Source organism: Triturus cristatus, chromosome 3_2 (genome assembly GCF_964204655.1).
Source record: "Triturus cristatus chromosome 3_2, aTriCri1.1, whole genome shotgun sequence".
Taxonomy (NCBI): Eukaryota; Metazoa; Chordata; class Amphibia; order Caudata; family Salamandridae; genus Triturus; species Triturus cristatus.
The window spans coordinates 690,773,438-690,795,857 of record NC_140584.1 but is presented as its reverse complement, the minus strand read 5'-3'; the positions used below and the strand labels follow the sequence as shown (position 1 = coordinate 690,795,857).

The 22,420-nt window shown below is 42.4% G+C and overlaps 1 protein-coding gene across 1 annotated transcript in view; it reads left to right on the top strand.

Moving 5' to 3' along the window:
• Positions 1-22,420, top strand: part of VPS8 (VPS8 subunit of CORVET complex) — a 1,789,524-nt gene that overhangs the window by 56,573 nt on the left and 1,710,531 nt on the right. The window contains exon 2 of the mRNA XM_085648738.1: positions 19,385-19,453. Within this exon, the coding sequence (XP_085504864.1) occupies positions 19,385-19,453 (69 nt within the window). The remainder of the gene's footprint in view (positions 1-19,384; positions 19,454-22,420) is intronic.

Genomic DNA, 22,420 nt, shown 5'->3' with positions numbered 1-22,420 from the left:
CCAGCTGTGGCGGGGGGCCTGTTGGGTGTGGTGGGTTTCTGGAAGTGAAGTGGATTCAGCGAGGGTCGGTCCAGTGGAGTTCGGTGGTGTGGCTGAAGGAGACGTGGGGGCTTGCGGAGAAGATGGGGTCAAGCGTCTGTCCGGCGGAGTGGGTGGGCGCAGTGACCAGCTGTTGGAGTCCAAGGTTGGCGGTCAGGGTGGTGGAGTTAGTGTCGTTGTTGTTCTCGAGGTGGAAGTTCATTTCTCCAAGGAGGATGTAGTCCGTGGAGGTGAGGGCGTGCGTGCTGACGAAGACGGCGTTGGAGTCGCTGCACTGAGGCCGGGGTCCCGGGGGTCCTTGGATCAGAGTTCCTCTGAGGGTGGTGTTGAGATCAGTGTGGATCTGGAAGTACAGGTGTTCGGTGGTGCTGAGGGTGTCGTCAGAGTTGGTCGATACCATGAGGGTGGTCTTGTGGATGATGGCGAGTCTACCTTCTACTCCGTTGGTGCGGTCTCTGTGGGTGATCTTGTAGCCGTCCGGGATGGCTATGGCGATGTCTGGTGCCGAGGAGTCGTTCATCCAGGTCTCTGTCAGGAAGGCTACGTCCGGGGAGGATGTGTCGAGTAGGTCCCAGAGTTTGACGGCGTGTTTGCGTGCGGAGCGGGTGTTCAGCAGTATGCATCTGAGGTGGTTGCGTCCTGTCACGGTGGGCGGTTTGGCAGCACGGAGACAGGTGAAGCTGCAGATCCGACATGAGAAGGGTCCTTTGGTGCGCTTCGGGGCGGCCACGAAGCGGGCATGTGTTCGTCTGTTGTTGAGTGCGTGTAGGGTGTTGGCGTTGTAGCGGCGTCTGGTGTCATGGCGTATGGGGGGACCAGGGGTTCTGGCGCTGGGCGCGGTCCAGGCGCGGACGGGCGCAGCGGCCGCCATAAGAAAGGGAGGTGGGAGGGAGGAGCAGCTGGGAGTTGGGAGTGGACAAATGGGAGAGCGGGGGGCGGGGTCGCAGGGGACACAGAGGCAGGAAACGGGAGTGAGGAATGGCGAGGGGTACAGAAGGCAAAACAGGGCACAGGGCACAGAATTGCACAAGAGGGAAAAAGGAGGAATGAAACGAAGACAAAATAAACAATGACAACAAAAGCAATGCAATTACGCTAAGGCAAAAGTGAAGCCAGCGGGGGAGCGGGGACGCAGCAGCTGGAAAAACCACGGGACGAACAGCAAGGAGAGGGGAAAGGGCACAGGGCATAGAATAGCACAATAGGGTAGAAGGAGGAGTGAAACGAAGACAAAATAAACAATGACAACAAAAGCAATGCAATTCCGCTACGGCAAAAGTGAAGCGAGCGGGGCCGCAGGGGATGCAGCGGCTGGAAAAACCATGGGAGGAACGGCGAGAAGGAGAGAAAGGGCACAGAATTGCACAAGAGGGTAGAAGGAGGAGTGAAACGAAGACTAAGTAAACAACAATGACAACAAAAAGCAATACAATAACACTGAGCAACCTAGGGCCTACCACTGGCCACCAGGGATGAGGCGCAGGTGGTAGCCTGCGGGTGGAGGAGGTCCTTGAAATTCCGTCAGCGGCAGCTGGGCTAAGGGAACGGGCACACAGGTGGTGCTGTGCGACGTGGGGAGCGACCTGCCTAAAAAGGGTCAAGGGAGCGAATGAACTGTTGGGACCAACTCATGAGGGACACTTGGGCATGAGGGCCATGAAGAGAAGGTTCAAGGAGATTTATTTTTGATGGCCTTGACTGGACTGTTGTGTGGAACATTTTATGAGGGATTGTGTTGCTTGCACAGTGAGTGATAAAACACAAGTTACTTTTCCCAGCCCTCCTGAAGCCATACCCATTCTAGAGAGGCCTTGGTCCAAGTTGGGTTTTGTTGTTATAGGACTAATGCATGCACTGAAATAGTAGAACAGGTACGGTTTGGTGCTGGTGGATTATGGAACACGGTGGCCTGAAGGGCAGTTTGTTAGATCAGCCAACACTGAGGAGTTTTTGCAGACTTTTTTTTGTAAAACTTTTTTTATTAAAGTTAAAGCACAGAATCATCTTCACAATATCCCCGTGGGATACAACATTCTTTTTCTTGTAGTTCTTTTGTTTTTCCTTTTATTAATATGTTATGTTTATAAGGGGAAAGATGTGTTGGATTCCGAATTCAGAACTTATTGCATTATGCCCCCATGACAACAGTGACCTGTAATAGAGCATAGGAATGTTGATGTTCAAAAGGGAAGGACAGATGCTGGCTGCTGCCTGCTACCGGTTGTGTTAATTGCAATTCAAATACGTTTACACAAGGCCCGTCTTCATTTAAGAACTTTTCACCATTCCTCTTACCTAAGATTAGAACTAAAACATTATGACCCTACTGTTTCCACTGCATCACATCTCAAAACTAATCTCTCTCCCTGCGATATAAATATTGTTAATTAAGTACATTGAGTAATCTTTGTTAATTATGTCGAAGAATAAACAATTTATAACTTTAACTGTGCCGTAAAGCCTCCACTATGTCTTTGAACGACCCTGCTTCCATAACAAGCAATTGACTGACACCCCATGACCTCAAACTCTCGGTAAATTGCCCACTACACTCTAGATATAGGGCTTTGCTATATTAATCCCTCCAAAATGAAATTTACTACGAATACGAATAATTGAAAGAGAATTAAATTACAACTACTTTCGGGTTGTTATAATGTTCAAGCGACTGTACAAAGTTTGCTGCTATCTGCGGAAATAATATGTATGTTAAAAAAGCTTGCTTGGGTTTATCCTGCCCTCTTGTGGTTATTTTGATAATCATCCATCACAACCCGATCTCTTAGTAAGTTCATTTAATGGAGTGAGTTACAAGTTGCATTTATTTATTTTATGTATTTATGCCTTTTTTTTTTTTTTGCGCGAATTTAGCCAGAGGGTTTAGAGCGGTTACACAGACAAAGTTAAGAAAGGTGGTGCGGGAATAGAGCAAACAGACAAAGATGGGAAGAGACATGATTAAATTGCAATCGAATATTATTATCTTTGGAAGAAGAGAAGATTAAACTCTTTCCTAAAGGTATCCAGAGAGGTTGTGATGTCTAAATTTGGGAGGAGAGAGTTACAAGTTCTCATCACCCCCCCCCCCACCCCCCTCCCCTGCGAATGACTGTGCCATACTTTGTTCTTTCTTGAAAGGTAGTTGTTTTCAGAGAGGTGTATCGGAGCTGCAAGGGATTTGAAACCAACTGAACTTTTCAACTATCGCAGGCAAGTGTGTGGTAGTGTAGGTTTGGAGATTCTGTAGTATCAGGTAGCCAGCGTAACATTAGTAGCGCAGGAGTAATATGGTCAGATTTGTTAGTTTCTATCAATCCAGGCGCTGAGAGTGCTGCTACGGGGTGGCTCAGTCGAACAGCCAGGTCTTGAGTCCTTTTCTGAATTCCAGCGGAGAGGCTGAGGTCTGTAGGTGAAGGGAGAGGTCGTTCCAGGACTTAGCAGCAAGGTAGGAGAAGATGCGTTCTCCACTGTTGCGAATGTGAGGGAGTGTGGGCGCGGTGGAGTGCAGGTGTCTGGAGGGAAGTTGGAAGTTCAGTCAGTGGTTGATTTAAGCAGGTCCCTGGTTGTGGAGGGCTCTGAAGGTGTGGATCAACATCTTGAGCTGGCATCTCTTCTGAATTGTGAGCCAGTGGAGCTTCTTGAGGTGGGGTGTGATGTGGGTCCATTTAGGCGGATCTAGAATGAGTCTGGCCGCTGAGTTCTGAATAGTTTGTAATCCCTAGAGGAAGTGTGAGGTGATTCCTACGTAGAGTGCGTCGCCTTAGTCCAGTCAGCTGGTGACAAGGGCTTGTGTGATGGTCCATCTGGTATCGATGGGGAGCCACCTGAAGATTTTGTGTAGCGTGAGGAAGCAGGTGGATGAAACTGTATCAAATCAGGCAGCAGTATGCAATGCTGTTTTAAGTGAGCTAGGTGAAATCTAGGACGACTGGTCAAAATGGAGTTACCGATTCAGACCTGTAGAGTGCCGATAATTGGTCAAGTGCCTTAATGTTTTGTCTGGGATGAATTGGCAGTATCCCCCATAGTAGCCTCACTTGATAGCGATCCCTTCTAGACATCGCACAAGTCAGTTGTCTACTTGAAGCCAAGAGACTCTGCACTGTCAACCATGGTCAGTTTAAAATCTAATATTCCATTAGTCAATCCATGGTTGGGCTTAAAGCATTAAATGTGATAGGAATTGAGAACAAAATCATTATTTAGAGGATTGCGTTTTAGATGATGAAGTCATCATGTTTTGAAGTTTTTGCAAGGTTTGGTCCAGGTGTGAGACTTCTTTGGGCTTGAAATTCTTAAGACGGATCTAAATATCATCAGCATTAAAGTGTAAAATTACTCAAGCTCCCACAAACAGCATTGACATCCTTGCAATAAAAATCATTCCAGAAAAAAGACCTAGCCTATACATTTTTAATGTATATGCTAGAGGTTTGGTAGGTGGACGACGTTCTGATGTTGTAGCCGACCTGGATAGGCTGTTGGATAATGTTACAAGGGAATTTAGTACAGTGGTCGTGGGGGATTTCAATACTACGTTTGAACCCCTTGGGCTAAAGGACCATGACCTAACGGAGGATGAGGATTTAAAGTGGGGTATACCCGCCCTTGAGGCCGAGCCAATTAAAAAATGGACTGAGGCGGCCATACAAATGAAAGGGCTGTGTATTGGGCATCGCTTGAGAGCCGTAAATGGGCGTACAACATCTGACAAGAAAGGGGCCAATACCTTTAACAATGGACGCAGGGCAAGTCGTATTGACTATGTTTTGGTAGGCCTGGACCTGTGGCACTGCGTGAGGGATATGACTGTGGTTACTAGGTTGGAAAGTGACCACGACCCACTTACTGTCTCAATGTACGTGTTAATTGGAGAGGCCATGCAAGTTAGCCCAGTGGTAGAAAGTGATGACCTGGTACTGGCAAATGATGTTCGACATCTACGATGGAAAAATGTTGCAACATCGCAGATGGTTTTGTCAGCAATGAATATTGAGGTGGACAGGGTATTAGAAATTTGGGGTTCGGGTGAAGGCAACCAGATTCCCTTGACCCAGTTCACTGAGATGCACACAGCCCTGTTCGAACAATTGAAACTGTTATTTTGTAAACCTGCCAAGCACAGTCAGGGCAAGAAAAAGGACTCCGTTCGATGGTATACTAATAATTTTCGACAGCTGCGGAGAAACCCGGGCCTAGCTATACGAGAGGGTGACACAGTGAAAGTAAGGTTGGCACGGGACTTCTATAAAAGAGCAGTCAAAGCCGCAAAAAAATCTTGGGACCAGGCAAGATGGTCTGAGCTCAAAGAAGCTTGTGAGTCACATAACCCAAAAGCATTCTGGGATATATTCAAGTGGGACAGGGGAGGGAATCCGGACCCCCCGCAGAATAATGTTGCACACCATTTATGGGTGGAATACTTCAAACCTCAGTATGCCTCCTTTGAGGACCTGGGCCCTATTAAGCTAACCTTTTTCTCTGGCGAGATGTTTACGCTAGGGGAAGTAGATAGGGCCTTGGATACCATCACCCCTAGTCGTGCTCCTGGAATGGATAACATTCCCGGAGATGTGTTTTTGAATTATAAAACCTCATGGCGTCTGTACATAAAACATTTAGCAAATGCCATTGCGTGTGGGGCACCAATCCCGGCCTCCTGGAAAGGGGCCGAGATAATACCGGTTTTTAAAAAGGGGGAAAAATCTGTTGCCGCTAATTACAGACCAATAAGTGTTATAGATTCCATCCAAAAGATCATGGGTAGAATGATTCTACAAAAATTACAACTATGGATGGATGATGAGCAAATCCTAACCCCACTACAAGCGGGCTTCCGCCCCCTTACAAGCACTATTGACCAGGTCTTCCGTTTTATTAACATCTATTGGAAGACAGTCATACTGGGGAAAGGAGCCCTCTATGCAGTATTTGTTGATTTGAAGGCTGCCTTCGATCTGGTGCCACGACGAAGGCTGTGGGATGTCCTAAGCGGAATGGCGATGCCGGCTGAATTGCTGTCCCTGATCGTCTGCTTACATGAGGATAACCATGCACTGGTCCGGTGGGGTGTTAAGGGTGAGGTTACTGAAGCATTCCCCGTTGAGAGAGGAGTGCGCCAGGGTTGCGTGCTTGCGCCTACCCTGTTTTCGCTCTTCGTGAACGGGGTGGCCGAATTCCTCCTTGAGACCCCCACCGACGCCCCTGTATTGGCGAAAGAACATATACCTATCCTCATGTTCGCGGACGACACTCTGATAATCTCCAAGACCCCTAGCGGTCTACAAAAAGCCCTTAGCAGGTTTGAGGCCTTCTGTGTAACCCGGGGTCTTGTAATAAATACAGAAAAAACAAAGTTTATGACTTTTAACGAGCATAAATCTTTTAGAGGTAGGGTATTCATGAATGATGTACCCCTCGATAGAGTAGACGCTTTCACGTATCTGGGGGTTACACTTCAATCAGACATGAGCTGGTCTAAACAAATTAATTTAGCCACCCTAAAACATAAACAACAGGCGGGGATTCTTATAGCCAACTTCAACACTTCCTTTACTAAACCCATCGGCCCATTGATGGAAATTTATGGCCTGAAAGTACTAAGCTCCACCTTATATGGTGCGGAGTTATGGGGGTTCCAGAACCTCCAGACAATAACCGTTGCCGAAAACTCCTTTATGCGCAAGGTCATCGGCGTCCCAAAAAGCACCCCCATGTGTCCATTATTCCTTGATCTGGGAAGGAAAGCACTTAGAGATTTGGCTAAACTTCGCCCTCTACTATACTGGCGAAGATTGTGGTGCACGGCTGAACTCTCCCATTACGCTAAATGGGTAAAAGATGTAATGGACTTAGACTGCTTTCATAGGATCAAATGGTTACGAGAGTTAAGGTCATTGTTGGTTAAATTAGATCTGTCAGAACTATGGGCTGACCCCCAAAATGCTTCTTTTCCTACAAAAAAGATACTGAAAGAAAAGTATTGGGTGATGATAATGGAATCCGCTTGTCTGAAGGATGCATCAAAACATCTGTCAGGTCGTTTTCTTGAAATTAAGGCAAAGCCCGTACTAGAACAATATTGGGACCTTATAGAGAAACCCCTAGACAGAAAGCTTTATTTCCAAATGAGGATTGGATCTCTACCTATTAGATTGTTTACCGGCAATTGGGCTGGGGCTACCATGAAAGTTTGCCCTAATTGTCCAGATAAAGATGAATCGGTTAGCGTTTTTTTTTGTTTTTTTGCCCACTGTATTAAAAACCTCGGGCCAAGTGGGTAATTCCTATTTGCAAGCTTCTAGGCTTTAGTAAACATGACGAGGCCCTGAGAATTCTTACAACGGACCTCTCACAGCCTATAGCTGTTGCAATGGCTAAGTTTTTAGGTTGGGCCTGGTTCATAAGATCTAGGGTGTTGACCAGGTTTATTGACACTACTGCCTCCATTCCCGAAGATATGAATTGCTTGAGATAAATTGAATGATCCCGTGTTTTAATGTTTTAGAATCAACTTACTCAGCAGTACCTATGTTTAATGCGGTTTTAAATGTTTTAGATTCAGTATATTTATAATCTTATTATGAATGTTTTATTGTATATGATCTGCTTTTATGACTAATCTGTCGAATAAAGCTTTGTTGAAAGTTGAAAGTTATCATCTGCATATTAATGATATAAGAGTCCTGAGTTCTTAATTAGGATACTCCGGCTTTCCATACTAATATTGAAAATATATGGGTCTCTTATGAAACATTGTGGGACACCCCTGGATTAAAGTAGCAGCATTGGAGAGGCAATTTTTGGTTCGTATCTGCTGGTTTCAGTTGGTCAGATAAGAGATGAACCGTGTTAGGACTACTGTGTCAATTCCAATCGATTTGTGATGGATCTTGGTGAGCGTAGTATAGTCCCTGAACTTAATGTAACAGTAATGTCGAGAAGGACCAGAAGAAAAGTGTTGGCAGAGTCTAAGCTGCACTGTGCATTGTCAGCAACTTGTAGTAAGGCGGTGTCCCTTCTATTTCTTTCTCTGAAACCCAACTAGAATTTGTCAGAGGCTGTTCCCAGTGACATGTTGGGTTGCTGCATCGCTTTCAATAACATCCACTGGAAAAGGAAGACCAGATACAAGGTTAAGGTTGTTTCAATCATCGGAGTCGACCAAGGTCTTCTTCAGCCTGTTTTGAGGCAGTATTGAAATATAACTTGAGAACAAAAAGCGAAGGTCTGCTTTCGAACCGGACAACCGCATACTTGTGGGGGGATACGCGTCCCATAATTCTACATTGGAGGAGCCTTGAACAGTGCGTCGCATTGATGCTTGGTTGTCTCCGCGTTACGTGATATATGACTTTGATTAAGAGACAACTTATCTACAAAAAATTATTTTCTTTGATTGGAATCTAATGTAGGAAAATCATGTTTAGAAAATAACAGACTCTTTGAGCCCTGAAGAAGTCCCATGAGGGACGAAACGCATTGGCAGTCTTGTCGAATGAGCGTCTGTATTTTAAAGAAAATGTTTTTGGATTAAATGAATAAAGATAACGTCCTCTACAATCAAAACAACGTTCCTCCTTTTTTCTTGCATTTGGGAAGTCTTCGAATTGCAGTGCAAATTCCATTGGATTATGGACAATATTTCCAATTACATATTGTTTATTAGTGTTGTTTTTCGGGTGCAGGGCCATTTGTTTTGAAATATAACTTGTGTAAGAGAAAGTTTGCTGTGTTGGTATAGTAGAGTAAGAACTGATAGTACACATTTTTGACAATGATCCCTGGGACAGGGTCTAGGAAAAGGTTATAAGGTTTTACTTTAGTGATGGCATTACACATGTCATTTGAATATAAAGTTCCAAAAATCAGCCATTTCTTCTCAGATTTGCTTATGTTGTTCATATCTTTTTATAGAAGGAGGTGATACTTCAATAAAACTCACTTTATAAACAAAGAAATTAGCACACTCCTGTGCTTTCATTGAAGGGTCATCAAATTTAATGGAGAGGAGGGTTATTAACCACTCTGAACACATCCAAGTGTTGCTATGGTGATTTTAGAAGAATTGATGAGAGATTTGATGTGTCCCCCTCGCATTGAAAATATTACTCTTGAACTTTCTGGTTATGAGAGTGTACATGTGATGGGAGCGGGGATAAAAGGTGATTGTTTCCATTGCTTCTCTAGCCCACTTAAGTTTTCTTTCTTCAGAGGTTTTCATAAAATCAAAGTGAAGAGGGTTTAGGTCCTTTTCTCTTCGCTTTGAGAGGTGCTAATTATTTTTCTGGCATTTGTTATAGGTGCAGCACAGTATGTGTTTCAATGACTAGATTAAAAAACAATAGGCCAGGGGAATGCTTTATCTCATGCGCTACAGAAGCATTGCACTGCCTTTAACTCATTTATGGTACTGGTTAAGTAGAAAATGGTTGAACGACAATAAAGTCACTGCTTTATGAGGTAAGGATTTTCATTTCACTCAAAATAGTCTGCAAACTGAGTAATTTGGCATTTGGAACAAGCCTGCATTTTGGCAAGTTTAGAACTATGACACGTTTTTGAAATAACTCTTTAGATACATGGATAAAGTACCCCTGCTGTACATTATAAGGATATTTGCAGTCACCAAGGATTTTAATAACCATATAGGGGAATGAGGCCGAAGGCAGAGTTGTTTTTAAAGGTTATGGAACTCATATGACAGTGGGGTACCTTATCCCAAATAATACATGGTCACACCATCCCCTTTCTTACAAGTCACTCAAAACCTTGGTGCTTAGCTCATTCATATGAACGAGAGTACGTTTGCAAACACTAAGAATAAAAATAGAACCTCTGTTGCAAAATTAAACCAGATATTTGTTGCAAAACAAATTACAAGCAGTTTAATACAAGTCAGTTAAAAAAATAAATAAACTGCAGTAGCTCAAATGTGTAGAAACATGCAGAAATATTATACATTTTTTTATAATTATCTAAGGAGTGCAAAAACTGTAATTTTTGCTTCTAACTGTATGCAGAAAAATAGAGCCAAAAGCAAAGCGTTTTGTTGCTTTAAACAGCTGCTTTAATTGTGCTCCGTATCCTGACTTGCCTTTCATCTCGGCTGCTGTCAGCTGGCACAGTGATGTCAGAACTTGACTGTAATAACTTATCATAGTCAAGTTCTGAGATCTTTTCTTTATTATCGGCGTTTGAGTGCGTCACAAGTCGCCGATTATAAAGAAAGTAGATACTGGCATTTGTTATAGTTAGGTTCACATTTTACACACACAAAACCACAGAAATGCTACAGTTATCTCAAGTAACTATAACTCGTGCTCTAAGGTAACTATCACTTGCACCCCAGCCATCCACCATTTTTTCTTCAATAATTTTACAGAAAATGTTGTTCTGATATTATCAATGATGTCATAGACGGTGTCTTGAGTGACGTAAAATGGAGTGAATTACTAGTGCATGGCAAGCGCGGGAATTTTAATTACCTTGTGGCACTATCTGCATGTGAAACTGTCTTAGTATTAATTTTAAACTATCAACTCATTTCTTTAAACAATCATTTAAGTGATTTAACTATATTACATTAAGTACACATTAATTTTATAAATCCCACTTCAATTAAAATGTTTGTATTTACTTGTTATGTATTAGCAATTTTAAAAGTTATGTATAGAAATTGAAATTCATTAAAAAAAAATAAAAAATCTTTAAAAATTACATTCATTTTTAAATTAAGGCTTTAGTTTATTTTTAAAAAATATTTAAAAAGTCAAATTAAAATAATTGTCTTCGACATTTCCTCTGGGATTCTGTATTAAGTCCCTGCCTCCAATATTTTGTATGTGAGGGTGTTGCAGTATCAGTGGTTTGCCTTGTGTGGTGCTGGACTTACTACTGCTTCTTTGGCTGTAGTAATTTAACTCTTGTTAATTTGGTTCTACCCTCTGTTTAAGAGGGTAGAGACATGCAAGTCTACATTTTTATTTATTTATTTAAACATCTTTTTTTATTAACATTGCTCAAGATCATATGCATGACAAAGCAGTGATCAAAAGGCACATAAACCAACAGTGGTACATTACAGAGTTGAGGATCGGGAGAGTTACCCAAAGGTCCCGCTACAGCTGCCCCCCCCCCCCGCCTCTGAAGGTTCGGAATCTGCACCATGGGCCCCACACCCTCCTCCATTTCTTCACACAGCCCCTGGATTTATAGACCGTTTCCTCCGCCCTCTGACACCAGTCCAGGTCCCTGAGCCACTGGTCCCATTGTGGAGGTGCAACCGCCCCCCAGCAAGTCTACATTTTTGAGTAACTTTACTACTAATTATGCTACTTTTGCAGAGTCACCATTTACAATTGTAAAGTTGCTCAAAGATGAAAGAGTAAACTTATAAGTGTAGATTTACTTGTGTACGTTTTTGCTTGTGAATAGGCCCCCGAATGTCTGTATACCGCAGGCTGGTCTCATGTGGTACTAGAATTATAGAAAGAGCTAGTCTTACACAAGGAGAACCTTCCTGTATCCTTATCTTCACTTGACTGACCTATACTGATTATTTGTAGAGATTTTAATACATTTCAGGCTTTTATGATATTATGCGTAATGTGGTGGTATAGGAAAATCTGCATTGGGGTGTTACCAAGTTAACATTAAAAATGTGTCTTTTGCCTCTCTTTTATTATTCGTTAGACTACACTTTATAAATGGGGGAACACCATCTGACTCGTCCGTAAAAGAAACATTTAGATGTGGCACAAGAGTCTCACTTTATTACAGATTATTTCTTGAGTAATAAAGAGGCTTGATGTGGGTTACAGATATGGAAATTATACAGAGGATTGAGAGCATTTATGACACATCCTCTTCACTCATAATCAATCGTATCCATCTGGCCAATGTTACTGGAGAAACAGGTTTATAAGGCCTCACATAGGATAGGAGAAGTTTATCAATACCATGTGCTCTGAATTCCAAGATTTTACTTTCATATTCTTTCATACATCTTACCACACACAATTTTACACGGTCATTAAAAAAAGAGGTAAAAGACAGAATCAGACATAGTTTTTGTTCTTTTCCAAATGCCGAAGTGTACCCCTTCAGCAGAATAGAATCTGTTAGATAGCTATAGGGCTTTGATGTCATTTATGCTTTTTAAGGAAATTAAACATAGTAAGGTATCCAGTTTATAGATATCTGTTAAAGAGAGAGGTAAGTATTGTTTGGCCAAGAGGTAAACAGTTGAAAAATCAAATTGACATCCCACATGGATTCACTTATGTTTTTGGGAGTCTTTTTAGTCTCACACAATTCATTACTCTTTTAATTAGAGGATTATTGACTAGGGCATAGCCAGAAGAAATTGTGGATCTATAGCAATTGATTGTTCTGTAACAAAGACCAGCGTTAAAGAGTTATGCTAAGTAATTGGCTATTTGAGGTAGAGGCACTTCCATGGGATCCAGGTCCCTTTCCATGCACCAACTACACCACTTTTTCCAAACACCCCTATATATTATATGGAGCCCAGGAGTCATCCAATAAGCTTTTAGGTCCTCTTGAAAGGTCTGAAAATTTTTCCCCCTGAAATCTGCCAAACAAGAAGGTTCATCCTCCACTCTTAAGACCAAAATGTGTTATTCTTGTAGGAGGCCCAGTGATACTGGTACCAGGCGTGGGATAACTATTGCAAGTTCCATCACCCCGGGCAACCAAACTTGAGGTCTGGTCTCCAACTGAAGTACACTGGTACTAGGAAAGTTGGCCTGCTTGCAAATACATCTCTCTAAATTGGTCCCCAGAGTTCCTGTATCAGGGAGAAAACCTCTGTTTGTAACCTCCAATAGCTTGAATCTTTCGGGAACCCGGAGTTCCAGGTCACCCTTACATTCTGAAGTTCAGGAATAAATTCTGCTCCTAGTATCATTTGTGTTCCCAGCTAAAATACCAAATTTGTTTTGCGAAGTCTGACATCGTTTTGGTTTTCACACCCCCAAGTCGATTTTTATATATGACCCTGCTTAAAAACTGTCTGATGGAATCAGTGTGTTTGAATTTTTTAATACATTCTTGAAACTCATTAAGGCATTCAGTCCAGCTAGCATCTCTAGACTATTTATATGGAGTGACTGTTCCTCTAGAGACCATCTTCACCCTATTTACATAATTTGCCTAACCGGTCTCCCCAGCCTCCGTTGCTCGCATCTGACTCTAGGACAAAATCTGATATATTACCTACGATTGTCATGCCATTCCATGCTTCAAGATTTTGAAATCCTCTTGTGCATCTTGTGAGAGGGTTATTGAATCCCTGTACCATAAACCTTTCCTTAAACCTAACACTTTCAGTCTCTGTAGGCCTCTGTAGTGAAGGGGGCCTGTTGGCAGATAAGAGTCACAACACTCTTGCTAGATCTCTGAGTAGTAATGAATCTTTCAACAAGACCGTTCCATCTATTTTTATCTTTATCCCTTTTTTTTGTGTGGGCGAATTAGTTGAGATGTAATTGAGTTCATCTGAAAACCCAGGAATTCAATTCTTTGTGTGGGCACCATGACAGATTGTTCCATATTTATGAAACCCAGGCTCTCTTGGCCAGGACAGATGTTTTTGCACGTCTGATCTGGCTTGTGACATGAGTATGTCGTCTAGGTATATGATCAGGCGAACTCCTCTTTCCCAGAGGTAGTACTTTGGTAAAACACTATAGGGCCGGGGACTGTGCGAAGGTTAAGCAGAGAAATTGATAAAGAACGCCCCTCCAGGCGAAGCAAAGATATGTCTGGTTTTCCTTGTCCATGGGTATAGTGAAATAGGCATCCTTGAGGTCAAATTTTACTAGGCAATCCTTGAATCGCAAATGTCCCTTAAGAGATGTACACCTTCCATCTTGAAGTGTCTGTAGTTTAGGAGTTTGTTTAGTTCCTTCAAGTTTATGCCCTTGTCTTTCTTTTTTTACCAGGAAAATTGTACTTCTAAATCCTTCGAGTTTTTTCTGACCTGTAATTTGGGTTAACGCTCCTTTCTCTATCATTTGGGTCACCTTGAGGTCTATGAGGGTCATCTTTTCTTGATCTAACTCTAATTCTTTGGGATTTGTCAGTTGGAGTGGATATTCCCCAAAAATCTATTTTGAAACCACCAACCGTTTCCAACACTCAAGGGTTATGTGTTATTTTTTCCAATTCTGCATAAACAGTTTTAGTCTTACCCCTATCTTTATGGTTGAAGAAGTGATATGCTCACCGTGACACCCTCGGTTTGAGGATCTGGGTCTTTCCCCACGGTTTCTTGCGGTTCTTCCTCTTTGCGGGAAGAGGTTTGAGTTTAGGGAGTAGACCCTGCCATAGTTAGAAAGCCCTTGTTGTACTTGTGGGTAAAACTGAGATCTGATTATCCCCCGGCTGACAGCCAGTCCCCTCCTGTCAGCCTGTCCAAAAGGGGGCGTGAGCCAAAGAGACTGCGCATGTTAGTTTACGCTTTGCTGAAAACCATGAATGTTGAGACGTATTTCCCTATGGAATTTGCGAAATTATCTCCGAAAAGTAGACCCTTAGCGTCGCCCATATCTTCTAGATGAAAGGTCAGATGATTTAGGGTTCTTCCTCATTAGGATTGCTTTTCGTATTTACATAATCGGGTTGGTATTGCATTGGCATTTCCCAAATGCATATGGGCCGTTGGGCCCAGCCCCTTAGAGGTTCAATATTTACAGGTTTTTCCTCTGGCCTCTTCTGCCATGTCTAAGATGCATGTAAGTGAACCTAGTATAGCCAAGAGTTTATCCTGACATTGTTTTTAAGCATTTTTCAATACCTTTTCTAGGATCTTTTCCGAATTTAAATAAAAAGGTTATCAGTTTGGGGTCCAAATTGAGTGTGCTACACACTTGATCCCAATCGGAGGGTCTTGGGCACTCATTTTTAAGAAGGTTACAGGTTTCTCTATCAAGAGGTTTCCTAACCCAGTGAGTTAGGTACTTGGTAATGTGGTCCATTGGCCACCATTCTGTGCTGCGCGGGTGCATAATTGTAGTGGGGTTAAACATCTCACCCCCAAAAGTGTCCTTAAGCTCTTGAGAGGTAGAGGGTTATTCAGCATCCTATTCTAGGCAATCTAGGGTATCAGATTTGTCTTGTGTGTAGAATATGAACCCATCCATATCCATCTCATCATAGAATATATTTTCTGTGAAGGAGTTGAAACTATTTCGAGAATCTCTTGTACCAAGGATGTCACTCTTTTCCATCATGCTGCTATGGGCTACTCTTCTGTGTGCTCTGTCCAGGTGGCCAGTTTCTCTTGTGCTGCTAAGAGCACCAATGTCTATTGTATCACAGGAGCTACCAGTTCCATAGGCATGGTTATATGTCTTTTCTATATTTTTCCTCTTTTGGGAAACCTTTTCCCCTGTCTGGGCTTCAGAGGTAGTAAGGAACTCTCTATCTTAGACGGAAAAATAATTCTCCTCTATCAGAGATCCCCTCTTCCTCTTCAGTGCGGCATTGCACCGTCTCTCTTGCAGAGGACCTCCGTTCCTCTTCTAAGAATTTTTTTAAAAGTTTCCCACATGAGATTGGGAGCTGTCTCCGACTGGGGATTGCTACTTTCAAATTATTTTTATTGTGTGGACTGTTAAATTATTTTTGTATTTTCTGATTGAGTATGTTATTTTAGTAGTCAGGCTACTCATGATTCTTTTTTATTTAAGTATAGATCTGATTTTGTCTGGGTTGTTTTCCTTCTGCCAGTAGGTGGCGTTAAAAGACCATAAAATAGTTTTGTGAGAGAAAGAAAGTCTTGCCTGAGCCTCCGGTAATATCTAGCTTCAGTGTAGCCATTGTGGCTCGAGGAAGGAGCTGTCTCCAAGGTTAAGCTGCCTTGGTAGGACAGTTTCTGTCCTTCCTTTGTTGACGTTTGGATGCGGTGATGCAACGCGTAAGGGGATGTGATGTTGTTTATTTATTTGAAAGGTTTTATATAGCGCTGGCTAGACCCGGAGGTATCGGGGCGCTTTACATGTGTATCAGCCCATAGTTGCAGGTTACATCGTTACAAGGATTACACAGTATCAGAGCAAAGCTACATAGTTACATGATAGGTCGAGAAAAACAATAAGGACACATTCGTAAGGGAAAAAGCAGGCAAGGGGAGAGATTCAGGGGAGAGGGGGGTATGAGCAGGGGAAGTAGACAAAGAATGAAGGAGGTAAAGAGGAGGGGGAGAGACAAAGCATGTAAGAGGAGGGGGAGGGTGACGGGGGAACAAACCGGTAGATGAGTAAAAGCTGCGTCCAAAGTCCAGTAAGCTGTGGTCCCTGGGGAAGTGGTATCATGCCCACATCTCCGTTGCGAGAGGATCCCTTTACGCAGTGGACTCTCTCAGAGGGGTCTCAGACTCCAAGGCCAGATGTTGTTCAGAGGATCAGGCTACCATTGCTAGGAAACCCGGTGAAGGCCCGGTTTCTTTCTTTTAAGATTTAACGGTTATTAATATGTTGGGTAAGGCAGGGCAGAAGACTCAACTACGCTTGAGAAAGTTGGTCACATCCTCGTTATAAATTTATTATGGGCAAATTAGCTTTTTTTTGTCAATATCGGCAGTATCCTCTTAAATAGAGTCTAGTGTTTTGAGCCTCACGCTTTTTTCTTAGACTTTACACATTTTTTATCGATTGTTTATCATTTTTAGGATGATAATAAGTTGGCACTCACCTGGCTCAACAGTAAATTGAATGGGGAACGATTTGTTATTTTGCTTATGAGAAAAGGTTGGGTTGGCAATATCACAAACTATTTGTGTATCAATATAAATTGAAGGAAATGAGTACATCCTTATTTGAAAAAGAGTAACATGGTAATGCTGCTCAAAATATTGTTAGATTAGTAAAGGTTATAAAAGCAAGGTAGCATATACTTACCTTGATCAGGAGCAGCTAATAAAAGAGGCGGATGACTTTGTGCAATGGATACTTATACTCCCTAATGAACATTCTAGTGTTTTATGATGCATTTATATTCTGTAAAGGACTGCGTGTTGGGGCAGAAATAAAAGGTTATTGCATAATGGTAGCATCTGGTCTTGTAATGAAATTCAGGATTAACAGCCGTTTCATTTTGACATTGTGATATACCCAGCTAACGATCAGAGAGCTATGAGATGGGATTATGACAAATATCAAAGCAAATTCCTAAATTGATAATCGTTTTGTCGAAGTATACCAATTTCATTATGTTCAGTGGTGAAGAATTGAAAACCTGTGACATGTTTAAGACCATGGGAACAGAGATAAAACTTATATAGTCTGCTCCAATTAAAACAAAGAAGGAGAATCATATTGAGCAAAATTATAGTTGATATGACTTGGAATGTTGTTGGTACAAAAAAAAACTTTCTGCTGCACTAATATTGTGCCACAAAAGTCTGGAACAAAAATCCCCAAAATTGTATTGCTCAGCAAAAACTGTAGGATGACCTAAAAGTTGAAAGAACTAGGAAAGATGTCAAGAATAGTTTGGGAAATTGTTCCACAAACCAGGGGTTTGTAAAATAGATCTAAAAGTTGTATGGGAGCAAATGATTGGTTTATGATATCAGACATATTTATGCTAGGGAAAATGAAGATATTCATCTTGAAGATAGTGATTAGTGTAAATGTGAATAAGTGGGTCAGTAACAGCATAACCATTTTGTTGCCTGAGGTAGAAAAAAGTCTAATGAGCATCAGTATCTACGTTGCAGTGGCCGATACCTGCAATGATGTTTGCTCTCGCGGTCAGCGGAGAGCAATGGGGGTGAATGGGAGTCAGTAGGGCACCAAACCTGGGACTATCGCTGTCGTCAGTGGGTCACCGTACGTCGCAGGTTGGCACCACCAGCCATGCAGTTGTGGTCACCGGGATGGAGATGTGTAGGGGATGGAGGAGTTCCACCATTGTTGGGCCGTCTCGCAGAGGCTGCGGTTGAGCAAGCGGGACAGGAGGAGGCTAACAGGGCCACTTGTACGAGAGTACAGGCTCTCTGGAATGGAGCTGTGAACAGCTTTGGCCGTTGGGCTGAAAGTATCCTCTAGGACGTGGAGGCCGTCTAGCAGCAGTGCTGTCTTCTGGCAGGGCAGAGACACATCGAATAAAGTGTCTGTCCTCAGCTATTAGGGTTTGTGTGCCAGCGGGCGCCACGGACAAGAGCCTCTAGCCCAAAGGGAGTTTCTTGGAGATTGGTTGAAGCCTGGGAGGTCTCTGGTGCACCCTGCCTTAGGGCTGTGAAGCCTGCTAGAGGGATGACTTGCCCATGCCATAGGCAGTGTTGGTAGGCTGTGTGTGCCATGTCGACTCTTCAGTTTGGTCTGCACCAAAACACACAGCCTGCAATGGCAGTGTTTGGGTGTTAGAGTGAGGGGTCTCTGAGGGTGGCATGATACATGCTGCAGTCCTCAGAGACCCTGTCTGGTCGCAAGGCCCTTGGTACCAAGGGTGCCTTTTAAAAAGGACTTTCTTGTGGCCCAGAGGTGTGCCAATTGTGGAAACAAAGATGCCGTTTTGGGAACGAACACTGGTGCTGGGGCCTGGTTAGCAGGGTCCCAGCACACACTAAGACAAGTTAGCATCAGGTATCTGGCAAAACGTGTGGCGATAACCATGCAAAAAGGGGCATTTTCTTACAATGTGTCCATATATGTGCAGTTATCAGAAATTCAAAATATTTTGGGGGACTTTGTTTTAGCACTTTAGTCCAGAGAAGACCTCGTTTAAGACACTTTGAAGCAAAATCAGCAACGTTACAATAAAATGAGGTTTATATACTCTAACAAAGCTAGGCCTGCTAACAATGGAAAAGTCCATGCTTCTTGAAACACAGAGAAACCCCTTCGAATTTGTGAGTGTGTGTCTGAGATTGATTCTTGCGTTCAGCACGGGCAACCAATTTATTTAATACCATTCGGGTAAAAATGTTAGCTGGGGAACTTCACACAGAGAGTAGCCGAATATTATTTGTATCAGTTTTGATTCCCTTATTGAATATGGGAATTGTCACTGAGGCTTGCTAAATTTCAGGGATTTTTCAAGTTTTTAAAATACAATTAATGATCAAGGCTAATGAGGGTGCTTATTACTCTCTAGTTTTTTTTACGTTGTTGCTTGTCCAACTTGTGCATTATAGTTGTGTGAGCTTTTAATTGTTGTACTGTGACAAGTTTGTTTTTGAAAAAATCCTTTGCAAAAAAGTGCATAACATAACATGTTGCATGCAGTGAAAAAGTAGTCTCTTGCCTAATATTAAAGATGATAGAAGCCCTTTCACTTCAAACTAAGCAGATTTATTTTCTTATTAATTTTTTAGATAGATGACAAAGAATTTGATATTCCACAAGTTGATACACCACCAACTCTAGAGAGTATCTTGAATGAGGTAAGATCTGCGAGAAGCTCAATCGCAAGCCATGAATGTCATGTTGCAAGAAGTAAAAAACAGTGTGTTGTGATTTCATTTTTTTGTACATTTAAGATGTAGAGTTATAGCTGTTGAATCCGATTGCACCTTTGCTTATTAACTAAAATGTTTCCTGGCCTCTCTTTCATTAAATAACCACAGGACTCGTTGGATAGGGGTATCTTTGTAGTGGTTTCTAACAGATTGCGATGTACAATACAACACTATGCTGTGTCTGCCAAATGATGATGCCAATGCAGCACATATGTCTGGGCTCAATATAGAAAGCAGAACACATTAGATTGCAGAGTAGTAGCGCATAATGGATAATATGCATGTGACATGCTTCAAATTAACCAATTATTTATATAATGGCAGAACAGAACAAGATCAGCGTTGGTGGCTGAGTTGCATACAAAGCAGGATCATGTAGACCAGGAGAGATCAGTACAGCACTGTAAAAAAGAAAAGGTGTGTACAGAGAATCAAGTGCTTTTTCCTAAATGACATACAATACTGAAACACTAACCTTGTGTATGTCTGGAAGTGTTTCACTTACTTTAGTACTGGCTTTACATAGTGAGTGATGGCATTTTGCCTGATCACATGCATAGCTGTCTAAAAAGGAATACTGTCAGCTGCTGGGCCATTCTTTATTTTTGTTCAATTTTTTTATGTAATACGTTTGTCAATTATTTTGCCTATTGCATATGTTTGGAAGAGAAATAAAAAATGTAATTAAATTGATGCTAGCCAAGGCCAGATCTATTGGCATTAAGCTTTAAGTGATTATTTAGCCATTGTGCTGCTTAAGCCTCTGGCTTACCTTGGGGAACAAAAACAGGAAATGGGGAGACTGAATGATTAATAATAGAATAATGTGCAATTGTAATATCTCACGTAGGCTCTCTTTTTATATGTTGCTTATTCATTAACGTTAGCTTGTGTGGAGGAGATTTTTTTTGTCCTGATTTTATAACTAACCGGCTTTCGGATAGTGCAAAATGAATTTAAATTTCTGTTGTGTCTAAGAAATCCGTACACATTTGCTGTTGCAATTTAAAAAAAAAACACCAGCAAACTGTCTTTCTTTCAATCCTTCTGTTGTCCCACTTCCCCAGTCTCCTACCCACAAGTAGGTTGGTGACATAGGAAATTACCCCATTCAAGTTTGTAAACTAACACTACCAGTAAAAGGCACTCACTTTTTGTCACTTAAATTCTCTGGCTCTTTATTACGCTCCAGTGGCTGCTTTTCTTTAGCAGCAGAAGGTCTAACGCAATCACTGGCAGTACAGCTGCTTCATCGCAGCAATGTCATGATTGGAAGCAGAATCCGTCTCTACCCCCATACTCGGGAACTTGTTCATTCCTAGGTTCTCTGTAATCATCCCTGAATACATTTTTGTGCTTTTTTTAAGAGTTTTTAATTAAATAGTGCAATTCTGCACTGAAACCTGGTCCATAAAGATTCACTGTAACTGAACAATGGTCCCCTTCTTGTACATGAAGACTGTCAGGCTGGTGGCTCCAAATGTATATTGGGCATTAGGTGTCCTGTGTATTAATTGTCCCACATTACACTCATGCAATCTTTTCAGCTTCATCTGGTCGATTGTTTGGATCAATTCATAGATGAAATTGTTTGAACATGTCTAGTTCTGTCCTTTCAACCTTGGTCCCAGCTAACAATAATGTTCTCAGGACTGAGCACTTTAATGGAATTCTTTTTCTTCTTGACTATGCCACAGCTCTTGGTAGCATTCAACTGTTCAGAGTCCAGGGTGATTGGATGGTTCACTGTAGGAATTATTCCGTAGTCCCATGCAGGACTGTTTATATTTGTCCCTCCTCCTCTTGAAGCCATTGGCGATGAAGACATTTTGTAGCTTTCAAAGAGTGCAGTTGATGCTCATTGTAATTTACATACCACAGCCTGATTATGCTATTATCCTACATCGGGAGAGTGACGAAACCAGAGCGGGCCACCTGCACATTTATTTCCACTCTCTACGTCAGAAATGCGCTGGGAAGCCCTAAACTCCAATTTGAGTCTCTGGTTCACTACCCACCTTAAGTTCCAATTGTTAGGAGTTTGCCTTCTGGGTGGGCATGAAACCTGTGTGCCTGGTGTTAGAATTGACATTCATTTATGACTTTCCTCTCATTTCCCTGATTGTGAGGACCCTACTGAGTATCGTAGATAGTGCAAAATGTTTGAACATCCTAGAGCTCCAGCTTTGCTTCTCTAGGAATGATACACTGGTTGCCACCCTGCTCGTTGCCCCAGACAACATACGCACCCTACTCGACAGGGGATAATTGGCGACCCTGATCCTCATTGACTCCCGTAGCATTCAACACCGTATGCACCAGATTAGAATGAAGGGAAACGCACTCTAGTGGATTACATAATTTCTCACTTCGGAACCCATTAGCACCATCTGCGGCGTCCCTTAAGGTTAATCCCTGAGCCCCACCCTTTTCAACCCTTACATGACGCTTCTAGCTGACATTGTCAGAACCTATGATCTCAACATCATATCCTACGCCAACGATACCCAGCTTATCCTCTTGCTCTCAGCACCACCAAGACTAACTTCCACAATTGCATGAAGAATGTCGCAGACTGATTGAAGGACAACTGTCTGAAACTCAACACTGACAAGACCAAAGTGCAGAACTTTGGCAACCACACCTACCTCTGGAACCACACCTGGTGGCCTGCCGAACTCTGACTAACGCCCACACCAAAAGACCATGCGCGCACCTCGGCATCATCCTGAACAGAAAACTCACCATGAAGCAACCGATCCACACAGGTTTCTCTGCCTGCTTCCACACTCTTTGATTGCTCAGAAAAATCTTCAAATCGCTCCCCATCAGCATGAAAAAACGGTCACCCAAGCCTTAAGCTGGCTGGACTTGGGTAACTCACTGTATGCA